At 50.1% G+C, this 18,295-nt stretch overlaps 3 protein-coding genes across 24 annotated transcripts in view; 2 read left to right on the top strand and 1 right to left on the bottom strand.

Annotated features, from left to right (window-relative positions):
• LRRC3C (leucine rich repeat containing 3C) overlaps window positions 1-18,295 on the bottom strand; it is a 31,083-nt gene that overhangs the window by 6,671 nt on the left and 6,117 nt on the right. For 6 of the 21 annotated variants that reach the window (XM_086864594.1, XM_086864591.1, XM_086864599.1 and 3 more), the window contains one exon: window positions 9,511-9,643. The gene's annotated coding sequence lies outside the window, so the exon portion shown is untranslated. Of the gene's footprint in view, window positions 1-5,659; window positions 7,033-7,728; window positions 9,644-12,626; window positions 12,806-18,056; window positions 18,123-18,295 lie in introns of those variants that run through there. The other 15 variants (XM_086864593.1, XM_086864585.1, XM_086864586.1 and 12 more) reach the window with 7 other exon arrangements.
• ORMDL3 (ORMDL sphingolipid biosynthesis regulator 3) lies at window positions 1,037-10,549 on the top strand. Its single transcript, XM_086864601.1, has 4 exons — window positions 1,037-1,136; window positions 4,960-5,160; window positions 6,313-6,464; window positions 6,593-10,549. The coding sequence occupies exons 2-4, from the start codon at window positions 4,987-4,989 to the stop codon at window positions 6,726-6,728; spliced, it is 462 nt and encodes a 153-aa protein (XP_086720727.1). The 5' UTR covers window positions 1,037-1,136; window positions 4,960-4,986; the 3' UTR covers window positions 6,729-10,549.
• LOC111940114 (gasdermin-A-like) lies at window positions 11,149-17,997 on the top strand. 2 transcript variants are annotated; one of them, XM_086864576.1, is made up of 11 exons: window positions 11,149-11,266; window positions 11,364-11,462; window positions 12,565-12,829; window positions 12,993-13,188; window positions 14,519-14,684; window positions 14,757-14,850; window positions 15,248-15,301; window positions 15,525-15,679; window positions 15,875-16,025; window positions 16,732-16,805; window positions 16,941-17,997. In XM_086864576.1, exons 1-11 carry the CDS (start codon window positions 11,228-11,230, stop codon window positions 17,175-17,177), a joined length of 1,530 nt encoding a protein of 509 aa, XP_086720702.1. In that variant the 5' UTR covers window positions 11,149-11,227; the 3' UTR covers window positions 17,178-17,997. The 2 variants fall into 2 exon arrangements, with proteins under 2 accessions (XP_086720702.1, XP_086720701.1); XM_086864575.1 differs by having other exon boundaries at window positions 11,364-11,466; window positions 12,569-12,829.

Genomic DNA, 18,295 nt, shown 5'->3' with positions numbered 1-18,295 from the left:
TCCGGCAAGTGACCCCGTGCCCTGCCAGCAACACGGTGGCAGCATGTGACACCCGGGCAGTCCCGGAGCCCGCGGGGTGTCCGTGCTTCCGCCGTGCCCTGTCAGGATGTGCGGCTGGAGCCGGCTGGATGCAGACAGGGTCAGGACACACGGCTCAGCATGGAGGCACAGAGACACTCGATGCTGTGACTCCACCTGGGTCGACCCCCAAGCCCACGGTGGGCAGTGCCGAGCTGTCTGTGCCAGCTGGGGGCTGCGAGTGGCGCCGGCACAGCCACACGTGCGGGCAGCCGGGAGAACCTCGCTCGGGCTCCGCACATTGCCAGGGGCTCTGCTCGGCTCCGGCCGAGGGATTTGCAGCCCAAAGCGGCTCCGGCGCTGCCCCTCCGCTGCTGGAAGAGCCGGCAGCAGGCACACACAGAGCCCTGCACAGATGGCTGTGGCACCCGTGGGCCGTGCCAGCCCCACGCGATGAGCTTTGATGGTTGTGCAAACAAAAGCGGAGCCAGATGGTCTCCCCCGCGCTCCAGCGCTGGAATCCTGCGCTCTCTCCCAGCCCCGACCTTGGCCGGGTGTCCTGCAGCGCTGCCGGCCTGTCCGGGCTGTCTGCACAATGCTGCTGCTGGGATTTTCATGGTATCACGGAATCAGAATGGTTTGGGTAGGAAGGGACTTTAAAAACCACCCAGTCCCACTCCCTGCCGTGGGCAGGGACACATTCCAGTATGCCAGGACGCCCCAAGCCCCCTCCAGCCTGGCCTCGAGCACTTCCAGGGATGGGGCAGCCACAGCTCCGTCGGGAAGCTGCCCCAGTGTTCCCCTACCCTCGGATTTCCCTTGGGAAGGGCGGCAGGCGGGGCAGCCCACCCTCCCCGGGCAGGTTGGACGCACCCAGCCAGCTCTGGGGCCCCCTGTGAGCGGAGCGGGGGTCACTGCAGCCCCCGATCCCCTTGGAGCCGCTCCCGCCGCTTCCCATGGCGGCTCCGCCTCCCCCGCTGCTGCCGGACTACAGCTCCCGGCGTGCCGCGGCGGGGCGGGCCGAGGGGCCGCCGGGAGCGCACCGGGAGAGCACCGGGAGCGCGGCGGAGCGAGCGCCGGCCCCGCCGAGCCGAGCCGGGCCGGAGCGGGCGGGAGCGGTGAGTGCGGGCCGGGGGCGCGGGCCGGGACCGGGGGGCTCAGCCCTCCTCGGGGGCGGCGGCGGCCGAGCCCCGTGGCGGGGCCGGGGGAAGGTGCCTCGCATGGGCCCGGCCCGAAAGGAAAACAGCCCAAAAGAGAGAAGCGGGTGCTGGGATGGAGCTGCGAAGCGGCGGGGTGGGAATGGGGGGTCCCAGCTGGGTAGTGCGGGTCCCCACGGAGGGGTCGCGCTGTGCGGAACCCGGCCCGGAGCGGGTCCTGTCCCGGCCTCCCGGGGCACCGTCCTGTCCCGGGAAAACCGGGAGGAAAGTGGGGTCTGGGACCCCACGTGAGCCCGGAGGAGCCCAACCTCGGCTTTCTCTTTCTGTCCAAAATTTCCCGTTAAATTCACTAGGAAAGGCCGAGGGGGAAGGATTCTCGCCCTCACCCGTGTCCTCGTCCCCCTGTTCCCTGTGTCCCCTCCGGGACTCTGGCACCCCCGGGCCCCCCGAGGAGGAGCCGGGCAGCGCTGGGGCTCAGACATGTCCAACACGGCCCCGGGCTGGAGGGACACGGAGCGTTGTGTTCCCAGTGTCACCTCTCACCCAGCACAGCCCAGTTCACCAGCGTCCCCCATGTCCTCCGTGCTCCGGTTCATCCATTGCCAGCGGCAAAGAAGGGTTTAAAAGATTTGTTTGGGAGGTGGCAGCTGTTGCTGCTAGAGATTGGGACCTGTGATCCGTGGATCATCACCTTCAGTCTGGGAACACTCAAGATCAAGATAAATACCTGAGCCCTCCTTCCCTCACCAGCCCAGTGAAGATCCTGCAGCATGATCCTGAAATCCCTGGGGAAGGGTGACCGCACTGCCAAATCATGGGATCATTTATTTAGGATGAAAAAGGCCTTTAAGATCATCAAGTCCAAGCATTAAGGAAGGGAATATGAACAGAGGGTGGTCACCACCCTCGGGACAAAGAGGTGTCCCACCTCTGGGGACAAAGGTGAGGAAGGAGCTGGATAAGGGGCAGGACAGGCAGGATGAGGCAGAGGAAGGGCTCAGCTCCACCGCCACACTGTGCCCTTTGCCACTGGCCACAGCTCCGACTTTTCCCCTCCTTGGATGGCCACTGTCCAATGTCAGCGCAGCCCTGACCTTCACCCTCAGCCTGGTGCAACATACAGGCTTTTCTGTCTCCAAAAGGAGTGGGAAAGCAGAGCCTGGCAGCAGCTGCTCTGGGAAGGGGGAGCTGGAGTCCTTCCCATGGTGGGCTGTGCCTTTGTCCTGCAGGTGAGCAAATCCTGGTGTGGAATTAGAAGGCAAACATGGGATGTGGGATGGGGGCAGGGACAGAGCTCTGAGAGCTTGTGTGCCCTCAGCCAGGCTTGTGCAATCCAAAATTTGGGAGAGCTGGGCCAAGGGCTGCAGAGCCCAGGGCAGAGCTGGTGAAATATTTAATGTGGGGAAGGACAGAGCTTGAGATGGGGAATCACCCTCATTGCAGTAGTGAATGCTTGGTGTGTCTGTATCTCCTACAAGAATGAATTAACATCTCATATATTCCAGCATTCCAACCCTCTAATCCTTAATTTTACAAGGAAGGGAAACTGAGGCACAGGAAAGAGAATTGCTTCACATACAGCTTCCAAGTTGGGCGCTTTCCCACCCAGCTGTGGGTCTGCAGAGGAGACCAAGTCCAAGCTGCTCTTAGTTTCTGGAAGTTACAGTCATGGTTGGAAATTCCACAGCACCAGCCACGTGCTCCTCTGGCTGCAGGGGGCTTCCACAGCCCTTGGATAATGGTATCAGGAAAGACTCCTGGAGAGGAGGTTTTTATCTGTTGATTAAAGTAGATTTTAAGGCCTCCAGCAAGAGCTCAGATCCCTTTCTGTGGGCAGTCCCTTCCCACATCCCTCCTCCTGCACCCCTGTGTGGTTCCTCCTGCTGCACAGCTGGAATCCCACAGCCACAGCTCACTGTGGAGTGTCCTCACGCCTGTCTCCAGCATCCTCCAGACTAAACAAACCCGTTTCCTTCCAGCTGTCCTTGCAGGTCATGTTTTTCCTACACCTCTGCTCATTTTCTCCAGCTCCTCCCAGGACTGGACAGTGTTCACCCAACATCCAGGAGAACTATTTCCCATGTCTGGCACTCAGCACTCCTGTTTACACATTCCATAGGGTGTTTTGCTTTTTGTTGTTGTAACAATCTGACTCTTTTTGACTCATTTATGTTTCACCCCAACCCCCAGTTTTCCTTCTGAGAGCCCTTGGGAATTGCAGCAGGTTTAGGACAGAGCTGCTCCCTCTGCCAAGGCTGAAGCACTGAACTCTGGCTCCCAGTCCTGTTCCCAAACTAAACTCTAGGCTTTTCTCTGGAGTATCCAGAAGCTGGTGAGCTGGGAGGTGGGCAACAAGGGAGTGAGCATCCCACAGACCTGCAGCCTCATTCCTGGAAACAAAATCCTTCTCCAGGTATGACCCCCTGAAAGAGTGAGGTGAGGATCTGCAGCAACAGCTGCCTGTGTGCGTGGAAGAGGTTTGGGAGTTCCTTGGAGCATTCCAAGAGCTGTGGAGTGGAGGCTGGCTGTGAGTCCCAGCCCTGGGCAGGAGCGGGGATGGTGCCAGCTCCTGAGACAAGGCAGGCCCAGCACTCCATGAGGGAGCTGGGAACAGCTGGCAGTGAGGAGAGTGAGATGTTGGATCTGGCTCGGGCTCGCCTCTGGAGAGCTGGAGGGAAAAGCAACACGGCTTCCAGCTGTGGGAAGCAATAGCAAAGCCATGAGGCCAGACATCAGGAAACAGCCTTCACTGTGGGGTGCTGTAGCCAAGGAGGATGAAATGGATCATCTCATCAAACTGCTCTTCCATGGGACACGAAGATGATTTTACATAAGAATTTCCCTGATCTTGGTGTGAAGACATTCAGCTTTACAGTGGGTTTAGTTTGTGCTGTTTTCTGTAATCCCTGGATACCAGTGAGCCAGAGGTCTCCTGCTGCCACTGGCACTGTGTCAGTCCAGAAAGCCACTTGATACCTTCAGTGTCTCAGGGGCACCACTCCAAGGACTTGCTCTGAGAAGGTGACACTCTCTTGCTTCCTCTCCTTCCTGGCATTGTCCAGAAAACCATCTTTATGCTCCTCCTACATGGCAGTTGTTCTTTCCAGGTAGGGGAAGGGCCGACTCCTCCACAGCTCTTCCTCCTGAAACATCCTCCCAAGGCACTTTTCATTATTATCTCTCCCTTTTTACGTTCCTCCAGAAGAATCTCATTCCTTCCCTGGGGGGCAAATTCTTTTCTGTTCCTCTTTTTTTCCCCCCTTTGTAAGTCTTAAATCTGAAGGCAAAACACGTGAACCAGAGTAGACCAGCAAGGAGACCTCCCAAGCTGTGCAGAACCCTGTTAATTTAGTTAAATTAATTAGGAGATCTGTCGATACAGAACCTTTCCTCTGCAAATACTCTGTTCTCTTCCATCCATAAACATGCAGGAAGCTTCCTGTGCTGTGTTTCCATGACTAACACTGTGATTTGAAAGTGCTTAAAAGTATTGATTTGAGTTTTGTCAGGGATTGAACCTCAACACCTCGGCTCCAGGAAAACATCTCAAATCACAAGAAGCTTCTGTCACAGACAAGCTTCCCACACATAATTCCCAAATCTTAACCACTCCCGGAGTCAGCGACGTCAGCTCTAAGAATGGCAATAACGAGTGGCAGAGGAGGGAACTGACTTGGGATTTTTATAGCAAACAGCAGATTTTGGGTTTGCTTGACAACCAGCCGGTGCTCAGCCCCACTGAGCAGTTTGGATCCGGGCTCTGAACTCAGTGTTTCTGTTCCAGGGGCTCCCGTCAGCCACGAGAGTCAGGATGAACGTGGGAACGGCGCACAGCGAGGTGAACCCCAACACGCGGGTCATGAACAGCCGCGGCATCTGGCTGTCCTACGTGCTGGGCATCGGGCTGCTGCACGTCGTGCTCCTGAGCATCCCCTTCTTCAGCGTCCCCGTGGTCTGGACTCTCACCAACATCATCCACAACCTGGTAAGGGAGCGGCATGGCCCGGGGCACATATGGGGAGCCTTGGCACAGCTGTTCCCCTGAGCAATCTGCTGGGATTGCTGTTGGAACAATCCCTTTGTGTTTCCAAAGATGCCGGCTGAGTTGCTCAACCTCCAGCCCTCAGCCTGTTCTGGTGCCTCTGGGACATGGATTTAAATCCAGCCCAGGTACAGGTGAGGCAGCAACACCTGGTGAGGCTGCTCAGAGGGGACATGGATTCATTTCCTGTAGGGCAAGTCCTTTGTCGTGTCCCCTTCCCAAAGGGGTCTGTGACAGGCCCCAGACACTGGTAAGACATCACCGGGGTTGGTAAAACCTGAATTGGCCTCGTGAGAGTTAAGAAAAAACAAGATTAACTCCCAGATTTTGTTCTGCTTAAAGTAAAAGATTAGTCTAGGAACTGATTTCCCCCTCTGAAGATCAAGTCCCCACATAGGTCCCTTTAGGCACGAGGGACAAAAAACTTCAGGGATAGAGCAACTCCTCGTGCATCTTTTATTTTAAATAATACCTCAGGCTGGGACTATTCCAGAGACAAAAATGACAGGGATTGAGGACCCTCATGATAAGTTATTACTAGAGAGGGATAAAAACCTCCACAAACGCCCAAACTGGAGCTGCTCAGGGGATAAAAACAACCACAAATCCCCAAACCGGAGCTGCTCAGCACTCAGCTCACGAGCTGCTGGCTTCTCATCATCTTCCCTGGCAGCTTTAGGTTCTGGGGACAAAAAGGAATTTAAAGGCCAGGAGTGGAGCTGTAGCTGGAATGTTTGTGACTTGTGTTCCCCTGGTAATCAGGGGGTGACAGACCTTCTCCCAGCACATTTTCAGGGAGCCTTTCGCCGTGCCGCAGCAGGCAGGCTCTAATCTCCCGATCGCAGAGATCCCACGGCTGTAATCTTGCCACCGCCTCCTTGGCTCACACCCAGGAGCCGAGCGAGGCCTGACGTGGAGCAGCCGAGCTGCCCCGGCCTTTCCCAACTCTCCTTTTCCTGCTTCCCTGGCCGCTCCGGGTTTTCCAGCGGCGCCACATCCCTCTAGTGGAACGGCGCGGGGGTGCAGGCTCCCGGATCCGCTCCCTGGATGCTGGGTTTTTGGGATGCAGTGTGCCTCACGCTGTGTGTCCCGCAGAGCATGTACATCTTCCTGCACACCGTGAAGGGAACCCCCTTCGAGACCCCGGACCAGGGCAAGGCCCGGCTGCTCACGCACTGGGAGCAGATGGATTATGGAGTCCAGTTCACCGCGTCCCGCAAGTTCCTCACCATCATGCCCATCGTCCTGTGAGTATTCTGGGCTGGCTGAGCTGCCTCGTGTCCCAGTACCCATCAGCGTTCTGTCCTGGGAGACGCACACACGGAATGGCACAGCTCAGTTTGCCTCTCCCTCTGTTCCCACCCTCCCTTTCCAGGTATTTTCTAACCAGCTTTTACACCAAGTACGACCGGATACACTTCATCATCAACACCATCTCCCTGATGAGCGTCCTGATCCCCAAACTGCCTCAGTTCCACGGAGTCCGGATCTTTGGGATCAACAAGTACTGAGTGGCGTGGCCGGAGCGGATGGCGGAGGAGCGGGGCCAAGGGGGGATCCCTTCTCTCCAGCCCCGTTTCCTCCCCCACGCAGACTGGGATGTGGTTTCGCAGCGGCTGTTTAAATGCAGATCCCAACAGATACATTCCGCATGCTGGATCCTCGTGCCCAATGAATCCAAACCAACTCCAGAGTAGAGTTTAGTGCGGAGCAGGACGCGCGACACCGGATTTCTCTTGTCCCAGGGTGATCAATAGATGGAAAACCACTGAGACTTTGAGGTACAACAAGGATGAATTCTGGGAAGAGTCTCATCTGTTCCAGACATGGAATGACGAGGATAGGGATGAGGGGAAAAGCTTTTAGTGCTGGTACTATTGCTGTGGTAAATGCACTTTAAAATATGTTTTCCCTTCCTGAAGCTGGGTGCTTTGAGCAGAACGTGAGGGAAATCCAAAGGGATACAGCCAGACTTTCCCAGGACTGGATTGTTTTAGGGTCTGATTTCCAGTTTTAGGTGGGAAGTGGGAGGGGGAAGTGAATGACAGATTTTTATTTTGCAATTGTTGACACCACTGAGAAGGGAAGTGTTTTTCCTAAAAACAGCACAGGAAGGAATGACCTGCAGTTTGACAAAGCTTTTGGTTTCCTACAGCCTAAATCATGCTTGTTATTTTCAGTTTATACCCAAATCTACCCAGGTAACTCCTCTCCCCACCCCAAACTGCTGTTTTTAAGTTCACAAGGGCTCAGTGGGCATTTGGATCAAGGGCTAGGGGCAGGTGATTTAATGACTGATAAAAATGGAGCTCCTTAGAACATGGACATGGACAGATGTGGGAAAGGCTGACAATGGGCAGGTACAGGAGGAGGGCTGATTGCTCTAATCAAGCATGCAGCTATCCTTGACTTGGAATTTTTCTCCTCACTTCAGCTCCTTGGTTAGTTTAAGTGCATGTGACTGGGATTTGCCAGTTCTCCATGGACTCAAGGGTTGGATTTCTGGCTTACCTGGAAATCTGTCCCTCAGCTCCATGCCCAAGGGCTGTGTGAGCAGCAGCACCAGCAGCAGATGAATTGACCAGCAGAAGGAGTCAATTAGTCACAGATAATAGATCTTTTCACAGAGGAACAAAATCAAGCCTTTTTCCTCTAAAATTAATACCTAAATAAAGCAGGCTTAGGTTTTCTGGCTGAGACAGATTTTACTGTTTTACTGAAAATCAGAATGACCTGATTTTCCTTTGGGTTGTGTCCCAGATGAAATGGGTTTTCCTTCACTCTTCCCCTGTAACCCCATGAAAACCTGTATTTTTGTTGTCTTAGTGCTTATATTATCTCACCTTTTTTGACAATGGTATAAATCTTTTAAATCTTTTAAATTTTTAAATTTTTTTTTTGTCCCTGCAGTAGCAAATCCAGCTTTAGAGGCCGTGGTGGAGAGTGTTGAGGTTTTGGATGGTCTGAGCATGGACATGAAAGGGGGAAATTCAGATCTGTTACTACTCCATGCATAATTTTAGACAAGTTGCTTCACTTCTCTCTCAGACTTCCTATGGGACTGCTACAGGGAAGGGAAAATATGGAGTGTACCTCAGAGGGCTGCTGGAATGCAGGAAGAATCATTCCCTAATGTGTTTGAAAATTGGAAATCCAAATGAAAAGGAAGTTTTCAAGCAGGTAGAAGAAGAAGAGAGTCTGGCTGGAGACACCAGGGTATTGAGAGATGTGCAATTTCCTTGACGGGCAGTTTAAACCTTCAAACCTAGGATAGAAGAGCTGCTGCTTTAGCTGAGGTACTCTCTACCCTAATCGGCTCTTTAAGCTACTAGACAATGATAATTGTGATAAAAATAGAGATATTTCATCAATCAGCTGAGAAATGACACGGACATAAGCAGTATTCTTGTGGGAGAGGCTGCTCCAAGGAGGGGCAGGTCCTGGCAGGGCAGCTGAGGCTGGACCTGAAATGCTGACTGTGATGCTGAACAGACCTGAGTGTCTGCCCAGACACCACTTCCATCTCAAGGGGAAACAAAAGAAAATTAATTATTGTCATAGAAAACATGGGGAAAAACGTCTTTTTTTGCAACAGAAACGGCCTCTAGATGCTTTCAAACATGACTCCTCACAGACAGACATATGCTGGATATTTCTAAGCATATGCACATCACAGATCTGTAAATTTAGAATAATTATCAATTGAAAGGATTGACTTTTTTTATGAGATACAGCAATTCCCAGAGTCTCCTTGAAGGCATTAACACAGCTGTGGGTTTGAATATTTGTGTGCTCACTGACACTATGGACATCTGACCCTGTTTGCTTAAATTAAAGATCAACTGGGATGCAGAATGGGATTACAAACTTCACAAATAAGCAGGTTCTAAAGCCTAAAGCCCCAAACTTGTAAATAAGACTCTGCCTAGCAACAAAAGTAAACAACATTTGATTTCTCTCCTTCACACAAATGATCAAAACAGGCAATGCCAGTCATGTGACACTCATTACAACACAGGTGTGGCATTTTTCCATGGAATAACCGAGATTAACCTGGGCTCAATTAATCCAATCAAGGGAAACATAAATGGAAATAGAAGAAATATGAAAAGAAGTGAGATTTCATGTTCTGTTGTGGTGAGTTAAGCATCTATATATGATTAATAAGTATTTGAACAATTACACATCAGGTAGCATCTTCCTTAAGATCCCAACTTAAGGATAGGTGTCAGGATCAATCAAAAATAAAAAGCAGGAAGTTAATTGTAATTAAACCACCATTCTTTTGTGTACCTGAGGCAGTCTGAAGTGAAAGGACAGCATGAGCAGGCTGAGGGTTGGTCAGACATGTCCTGGCAGGGGATGGATCGGGGTGAAGCCACATTGTGGGAGGAGAAACAAAGCGTGAGCAGAACTCCCCAGGTGCCTGCATGGAGGAGATAACTGATTGTTACTGATTTTAAATGGGATTCTGATTGTTACTGATTTTAATGGGATTCTGATCACATCACACTTGACAGATTTCCTCTACACTTGCCCTGTATCATGTTCAGGACAAGTTTCTACCTGGAGAGATCATATCTCCTGTGATGGAGAAACAATCTGTGGCAAGAAGGTATTTGAAGCTTTTCTGTTTTGTTCTGCAATGAAAGAGAAAAGCTTTTGAAAGGCTGGAATCCTTCTCAGGAACTGGCAGCAGCTTGTCCCATCCTGTACTTAGCAAAGCCTCCTCAGCCACTGTCAGCACCACGCACGTTTCCATGGGGTACAGCAGCCCCTGCTCCAGGACACTCAGAAAACCAGCAAGTCCTCCCAGCCTGATGCTCCTGAATCAGGGATCCTGACCTGGGAGTCCTTTCAGAGCTACCAGGCTGGCAAATAGTCCAAACTTTTGTAGGAAAAAGCCTCTAGAATAAACTAAATGGAGGGCTACTTATTCTCGAGTACTTTTATGTTTGAATTACTGTTCAGTTTTGGGTTGTTTTTAGCTCGGTACTGGCCCTCAAGGAGGGGACAGCAGTGGGTTAACACATTAATATTTCTCCTTGTGACTTATGTTGCTTTATCATTGCCTAGAATATCTTTAAGCATGCGAGTGTTGGTGTGTCCATACCCTCCTTGGATCAGTTAAATCAGCTGAATTAGTTGGGAGGGTTTTTTAAAGGAATGTTCTGTACAAAGTTTTAGGGTTTTTTTTCCCATAGCCTTCTTTTTGCTGTGGATACAGAAGTCTCATGTAGAGAACTTTCTAAAATAAAGTGTGAATATTTTTATTACTCCTTTGTACAGTATTCTAAGAGAGACTAATAAAAGTGAAGTATTCAGGTAAAAATGTGTGCTTGCCTTCTGGAATCTTCACATGGATGGCTTTTGGTGTCAAATATGGCAGTGATTATGGGAAACATGGAATGGTTCAGACTGAAAGACATCTGAAGGCTAATCAATTCCTGCCTTCTGCCATAGGCAGGGACACCTTCCAGTATCCCAGGTTGCTCCAAGCCCTGTCCAACCTGGCCTTGGACACTCCCAGGGATGGGGCAACCACAGCTTCTCTGGACAATTTGTGCCAGGGCCTCACCCCACTTCCCATGGAGGAATTTCTTGACAATATCCCCTCCTGATCCCATTTCTCCATCTGTAAAAGAGGAGCAACATTACCTGTCTCAATAAGGTTGAAGCATGGAATGATGGAATGATTTGGCCTGAAGAGACTTAAAGCCCATCCAATCCCACCTGCTGCCAGGGGCAGGGATACCTTCCTGTCCAAACTGATGTTGGACACTTCCCTGGATGGGCTCACATCTCCTACATCTGTAAAGTTCCAGTTATCCACAGCCCCAGTAACAGACTCTGCTCTAGGAAGAGTTACACCAGCAATGGCCATTTTGAGGAAACAGAACACTGGGGAAGAGGATGGTAAATTGTTCCAGCTGGGAATAACTCTGGGCAATAATAAGTCTGGTGTGAACAGCTGGGGATCTACCAGCATGGATCAGATCTAACATTGCCCATGCCCAGGGGTTGCTTTGGGGACCCTACTGTCAGCAAGGTAAGAGAAATCAGTTTACTGTTTGCTCTGGGTTTGTGATGATGCCAGCTTCCTGTGGCACTCCCATACTTAGCAAATATTTCCACACCTTTGGCAGAGAGACAGAGAACTTCTCCCCAGTCCTGCTGCTCTCCAGAGGCTGCATCACCTCAGCAGCTTCACGCTCTGCTCTGCACATCCACCACCCCACAAACAGGTAAGTGCATTATCCCAGAGCTTTGGGTAGGGGAGGGTTGGTGGGAGCTCTCTTATTTAAGTGCTCTTGTTTGGTTTTCCTCTGCTCTTGGAGACTTCCAAGGGAAAGAGTCTAGAAGCGCTACTAACATTGAGCACACAAAGATACTTGTCTTTGGAATGGTTCAAACTGTAAGAAAGCAGGGTTAGATGGGATATTGGGAAGAAATTCCTCTGTATGAGGGTGGTTAGGCACTGGCACCAGCTGGCTGACATCCCTGGCAGTGTCCAAGGCCGGGTAGGATGGGGCTTGGAGCAGGCTGGAACAGTGGGATGCATCCCTGACCATGGCAGGGAGGGGAATGGGATGATCCTAGACGTCACTTCCCACCCAAACCATTCTGGATTGCTCAATTTCTCAATTGCTCTCCACCTCCATCCTGTAAAACACCAGAAAAGTGAAACTGGAGCTTTTTGATAAAAACAAGCCGTGTCAGAATAGAAACAGGGATTTCTTTCTGGCCCTCAAACACCATCTGTCCCCTGCAGACCACCAGGGTCTGTCCAAGGAGCTGGACTGGGCTGATTTCTCTCTTATTTTGGTGGATATTTGTCCCCAAAACCAGCATCTTCAGAGTCTGCCAGCTGTGTTGTCTCTGTATAATCACTGGGGTTGTACAGAGCAAAGGCGAACAAGCCAAACAACCCACGGCCCCTGCTGCTTCCTCTCCAAATGCTCTCTGTAACAACCCTGTGAAACTTGTGTCCCTGGGTAATATCGGTTACTATTTTGAAAATAACTTAATAATTAAACTAACACTTTGTTACAACATCTTGCTTAAGCTGCACCAGGGGAAGTTTAGCTTAGACATCAGGAAAATATTCTTCACTGAAAAGGTGATTGGTGACTGGAATCATCTGCCCAGAGAGTTGGTAATCATTCCTGGACGTGTTTAAAGAAAGACTGGACGTGACACTCAGTGCCATGACTTAGTTGATAAGGAAGTGTTTGGTCATAGGTTGGACTAGGTGATCTCAAAGATCTTTTCCATCCTAGTTCATTCTGTGATTCTGTGCTATTATTTCAAGGAATTTGGCTTAATTTGTGTTGCCTCTTTCCCAAGGCAGAAATCCCCTTCGCTTTGTTTCAAAACCTCAGCCACAGCAGAATGTTTAAAAAACTCACCAAATTCCTTGTAAGTAAAATGGATCCATGCAAAGAATTGGTCCCTGTCGAGAGCATCGCAGACAATGAGCATTTCAGGCCTCTCTGTCTACTGATAGAAAGAAGAAAATCAAACCGCATATTCCACTCAGCTCCCTACTACCAGAGGACAGGGTTCACACTGGAAGATGTGCTGCTGCCTGGAGAAGATGGTAAATGCATAGGTAAGCCCCAAATTTATCAATAGGAATTTATCAAATACCATAGATAATATTTTTTAATCATTTGTGGCTAAGCTGTACCATGTTCCAGCTCTCCTGTGTGTGATATACTTACAGTGCTGAGTCTGTGTAGTCCTGCCTAAGATAATGCATGGAATTATTTCAGAGTCTCTCCATCAAGATTCCAGCCAATTTACCCTCAGAAAAACCAGCGCTGACCAAGCTGATGGAGGTCTCAGCATTGCTTTTGACCCTGCAAGTGTTGGGCTGCAAGGAGGTGCCTCCTTGTCCAAAGAGTTTTCCATTACACCACAGAAGAAGAGAGTACCACTGGAATCACTGGAGGCACTGAGAAGAGGAAGGTAAGGAATGACAAAGGGAGCACACCCAAGGTCAACAGCCTGAAACCAAGATTAAGACCTTAGGGCATGAATTTCCCCTAACTAAGCCAGGTTAGACAGGGAATAGGATGACAAGGTGCCCCTGACTCTCCTCTTCTACAGGCTTATCCCCCTTTTGTGGTTTGACACTGGCCAAATGCCAGACACTGACAAAAATCACTCATTTTCTCCCTCGCTACAGCTGGGCAGAGGAGAGAGAAAATATTAAACAAAGAGTTCATGAGTTGAGATAAGGACCTTGAGAAAACACTCAAAGGGTAAAACAGGCTCAATTTAAAAGTACAAAGTGAATTTTTTACTAACAAAATCAAAGAAGGATAATGAGAAATTAACTAAGCCCTTAAAAACACCTTTTTGTTCTCCAGCCCCTCCCTCCTTCCCACCAACAGTGCCAGGGAAAGGGCATGGGGGTTTTGGGTGGTTTGTTTGGTCAGTTTTTCTGGGGTTTCCTTCTGCTGCTCAAGGAGAGGAGTCTTTCCCCTCCTATGCTGTGGGGGGTTCTTTCCCATGGGAGACAGTTCTCCATGAACTTGTCCAGTATAGTTCCAAGTCTCACAAGCAGCAGTCCTGCTAAAACTGCTGTAACAGGAATCCTTCCCATAGGCAATAGTCCTCTCAAAACTGCTGTGGTGTAGATGACTCTTCCATGGGGTGCAGTCCTCCAAGGACAGGCTCCAACCTGGAAGCAGGGGCCCACTCTCTCCACCAGGTCTTTCACTGGATCACAGCCTCCTCCAGGCATCCACCTGCTGTGGCATGGGCACCTCCCCCATGGGCTCTGGGTGGATCTCTGCATCCCCTGTGGATCCCTATGGGCTGTGGATGGAGCTCTGCATCCCCTGTGGATCCCTATGGGCTACAGAGGCACAGCTGCTTCACCGTGGTCTTCACCACAGCCTGCAGAGGAATCAGGGCTCCAGCACCTGGAGCACCTCCTGCCCCTCCTTCTCCACTGACCTTGGTGTCTCCATGCTGTTTCCCCCACATGTTCTCCCCTCATCCTCTTCTCTGTCTAGGAAAAAACTGTGTCCCAATTTGTTTTGATTTTCTTCTTAAGTATGTTAAAACAGAGCTGTTAACAACATCTCTAATTGGCCCAGGCTTGACCAGCAGCATGTCCATCTTCAGAGCCATCAGCCATCATGGTAGAATCTTCTGGCAGCTTCTCACAAAAACCACCTCTGAGGACCCCTGCTACCAAAAACCAGGCCATGGAAAACCAACACATCCCCCTCAGCTGTCTCAGCCACTCCTGGTGATCCAAACCCTTCCCATCCTTTTCCTCTTCCAGGGAAATCAACATGGATCATTCCTTCATCCAGCAACTACGGAGAACAGACATCAAACTATGTATGGTCACTGAAATCCTCGAAGCCTCAGAGGAGGCCGTCTACAGGGAATCCACCAAGGCAGACGGGGGCATCAAGGCCAAATTTTATGCCACGTTCTGTGCACAGGTTTGGCTCCTCTCTCCTTCCCTCCCCAACACCTGCACCCAGGTGTTCTAACAGGTGCTTTTTCTTGACCAGGGCACCAGGGAGGACAAACAAAGCATAGTCATACCCAAGGGCTGCACCCTGGCCTTCAGGATCATCCGGCTACACATCAGAGATGGAACATGGGGTAAGCAACTTGCAGAAATTACCAGTTCCTCCATTCCAGAAACAGTGCAGAAGAGGAAGAATATTTTATGAAGTATGACTTGTCCCCAGAGCTACCCTCAGCTTGTCTGCAAAGAGGAGGAGGCAGTGTGAGGGACAGCAATCACCTGGGAAAAGTCAGATAACACAGGCAAGGTCAAAGATGCTCTCTGGGGGGAGGGGTCATTAAAGAAAAGAAAGAAGGAAGGCTCAGATTTACTTTTCAGAAGCTGCAGAGCTCCAGTTGATATATGGCACACAGAACAGAGTTTCAGTGGTTTTTTTTCCTTTCCTACTCAGGAGAGTCAGGGACGAAACTGGGTGGGTGACCACCAGTGGGAAGGCAGGTACAGAAAACAGTCCCTTTTATCCTCTTTCAGATCTGGATTATTTCCCAGCAGAACCTGTGAGAAGGGCAGCTTATGTAGCTGATGGTATGTATTTTACTGATTTCACATGCACATTTAATTGCTTTGAGTAAGATGCAATCTCCCAGCATAAAACAAACCAACAGGAGAGATGCATTGCCCTCTTCCTTGAGACATCACAACTGACCAAATTCCATATAGTTTCCTATGAGTGTTTCAGACTCAGTTTAGAGCTGCCCCTGAACTCCTAGAACTCAAGTGACAGATTTGGTCTCATTCTGGTTTGCAGATGAATTACCAAGAGTATTGGAAGTAGTGGTGGCAGAAGTTAACTACTCCTGCCGAATTTTCCCCGAGCTGTCTTCTGACCTGCTGGTCATAGTCTTAAACACCATCAAAGCTGGGATGAGAGACAAGAACCTCCTGCAGGAGCTCAGACAGAAAGTAAGTGAAGCTTTTCTTACTGACACCATTTATAAATACAGACACACCCAGGAGCACACCTCTTGCCCCACAAGCCTCCTGCCCTGTGCCACAACTGTCCAGCCAAAATTCTCTCACTCAGCACATCTTCTGCTCTGGACAAAGCAGCAGCCTCTGCCCTCAAATCCTGACATTTCTTTGCCTTGTTCCTTGCAGATGGAAGAAGTTCCTGAGCAAAATTATGGTTATGAACTGAAAACTGAGAGCCCACACTTAAAAGATCTGTTCAGCACCTTACAGCACTCTCCAAGAGATCGTCTCCTTCCGCTGGCAGAGGGAATCACCTACGTCCTTGATGCTTTGTATGGTGAGGCCTTGGGTCTTTAAAAGGGAAATCAAGGCAGGGATGACTCCCAGTCCTGTCATTCCCTCCTGCCTTCTTCTCACACTCATCCTCCTCCTCAAGTGGAATCTACATCCAAGTCCCATGGAGGAGAGACCAGAGAAATCCCCTCTGCACCCATCCAGGGCTCCCTGCTCCCTCAAAGTCTGGTCACAGCTTCCTCTCAAGGGACAGCCCAGATCTCTGCTCTGGTGACCAGCGACAGGACCTGAGGGAACAGCTGGAGCTGAGCCTGGGATGGTTTGGTTGGATATCAGGGAAAGGTTCTTATCCCAGAGGGTGCTCAGGCACTGAACACACTCCCCAGGCAATGGGCACAGCCCCAAGGCTGACAGAGCTCCAGGAGTGTTTGGACAATGCTCTCAGCACACGGTGGGATTGCTGGGGTGTCCTGTGCAGGGACAAGAGCTGGACACCAATTATCCTTGTAGGTCCCTTCCAACTCCATATTCCATGATCCCGTGAGTAACAGCCAGATCACTCCCACAGGGAGCCTGCACAAATCTTTTCTATTAAAGCATCCAAAGAACTTCTGACCAAATGGGCACTGTTTACAAGAAATGACCACCCTTCCCATTCTCTTCACTCTTTCCTATCCTGTTCTCAATTCCCATCCCACCACTAACTGTGGTGGGAGGTTTTGGATCCAAAACCCAGTTTATTTCTGCAGAGTTAATGGACGATCAGCTGCTGCTGCTGCTGGAATCCTTGGAAAGGAAGATTGTGTCCCAACAGCTGAGGCTGGTGAGAACACAAATCACATTTCGCTCCTTTCAAGGGGGCACGGACTATTTTAATTCGAACAACATCTCCATAGTGATATCACAAGTTGACAACTGATTGAAATTCTGATTTTGCTTTTTCTATTGTTGTTTAAAGGTTGAAAACCTCCTGAATCATGACCTGGATAAGGGGAAGGAGACTTTCCATTTTGATGCTGAGCTGCTTTCCTTCCCACACGAGGAGGAACAGAGGTTAACCATGGAACTGGTGGAGCTGAGTGGAGTGCAGCTCCAGGAAGATGGATCAGCTCTCCTGAGGGATCAACCCTTTGAGCCCATGGCAGCCTTGTTTGTGGCTCTGTACGCCCTCAACCTCCTGAGTGGCTCTGAGTAGGAGGTACCTGGCCCTGCCCAGGGAACTTCTCTACAATGTCTTGGGAAATCTCTGCTCTCAAGCCAGCTTTCTGTCCCAGTATCATCCTTGTTAATGCTCAAGGCTGCTTTGGCTGGCAAAAGCAAATTTAAGGCTGGAAAAATCATTCTGGATGCTAAAGGCTGGATATCAAAGTGGATTTGTCTGCCTGTCTCCCTGAGAATACTGAGGGATAACAGGAAAGTCCACAAGCCTAAATAATCACAGGCCTGGCACTGGTGCCTCATGTAATCCTGCTTCCCTCAAAATGCTGCTGCTGCTTCTGTAATCAGTAACTGGGGAAGGGAAGGGGAAGGGAATGCAGAGGGAAAGGGGAGATGCAAGGGAAAAGGGAAAGAACATACAAAGGCAAAAAAGAAATGCAAAAGAAAAGGGAGGAAATGAAAAAAAAACAAATGGCAAAGGAAAACATCAGCAGTGATTCATCCTGGTCCCACTCTGGTTCAGCAGGGACTCTGTTAACTGCTGGTTGTAGGAAGGTGGGGTGATCCCAAAGGCTTCACTGACACCTCCCTGGTCCCATCTCCCCGAGATGCTCAAGAGTCATGGGCAGCACTTCAAAGAAACACTACAAATACTCTCTTTATCACTTTATTTATAAAGAGCAGCTTCTTGCTAAGCAATTGGGTGTTCTCTAAGGCAATTTATTAATTTTGTGTCTTTTGGGGCCCATGGTACATCTGACAACCTCAGGATTGAGGCTGTACAAGAAATAAGGGCCCTTGATGTGGATACAGCAGTCTCATGTAGAGAACTTTCTAAAATAAAGTGTTAATACTTTTATTACTTGTTTGTATAGTATTCTAAGATAGACTAATAAAAGTGAAGTATTCAGGTAAAAATGTGCACTTGCCTTCTGGAATCTTCACATGGATGGCTTTTGGTGTCAAACAAGCAGGGCAGTGACTATAGGAAACATGGCTCGGGTTGGAATTCAACTTAAGACTCATCCAGTGCCACCCCTGCCATGGGCAGGGACACCTTCCACTATCCCAGGTTGCTCCAAGCCCTGTCCAACATGGCCTTGGACACTCCCAGGGATGGGGCAACTACAGCTGCTCTAGGCACCTATGCCAGGG

The sequence above is a fragment of the Cyanistes caeruleus genome, chromosome 27 (genome assembly GCF_971803275.1).
Source record: "Cyanistes caeruleus chromosome 27, bCyaCae1.hap1.1, whole genome shotgun sequence".
Lineage (NCBI taxonomy): Eukaryota > Metazoa > Chordata > Aves > Passeriformes > Paridae > Cyanistes > Cyanistes caeruleus.
The sequence above is the reverse complement of the archived record's forward strand: the minus strand, read 5'-3'. Positions and strand labels throughout refer to the sequence as shown.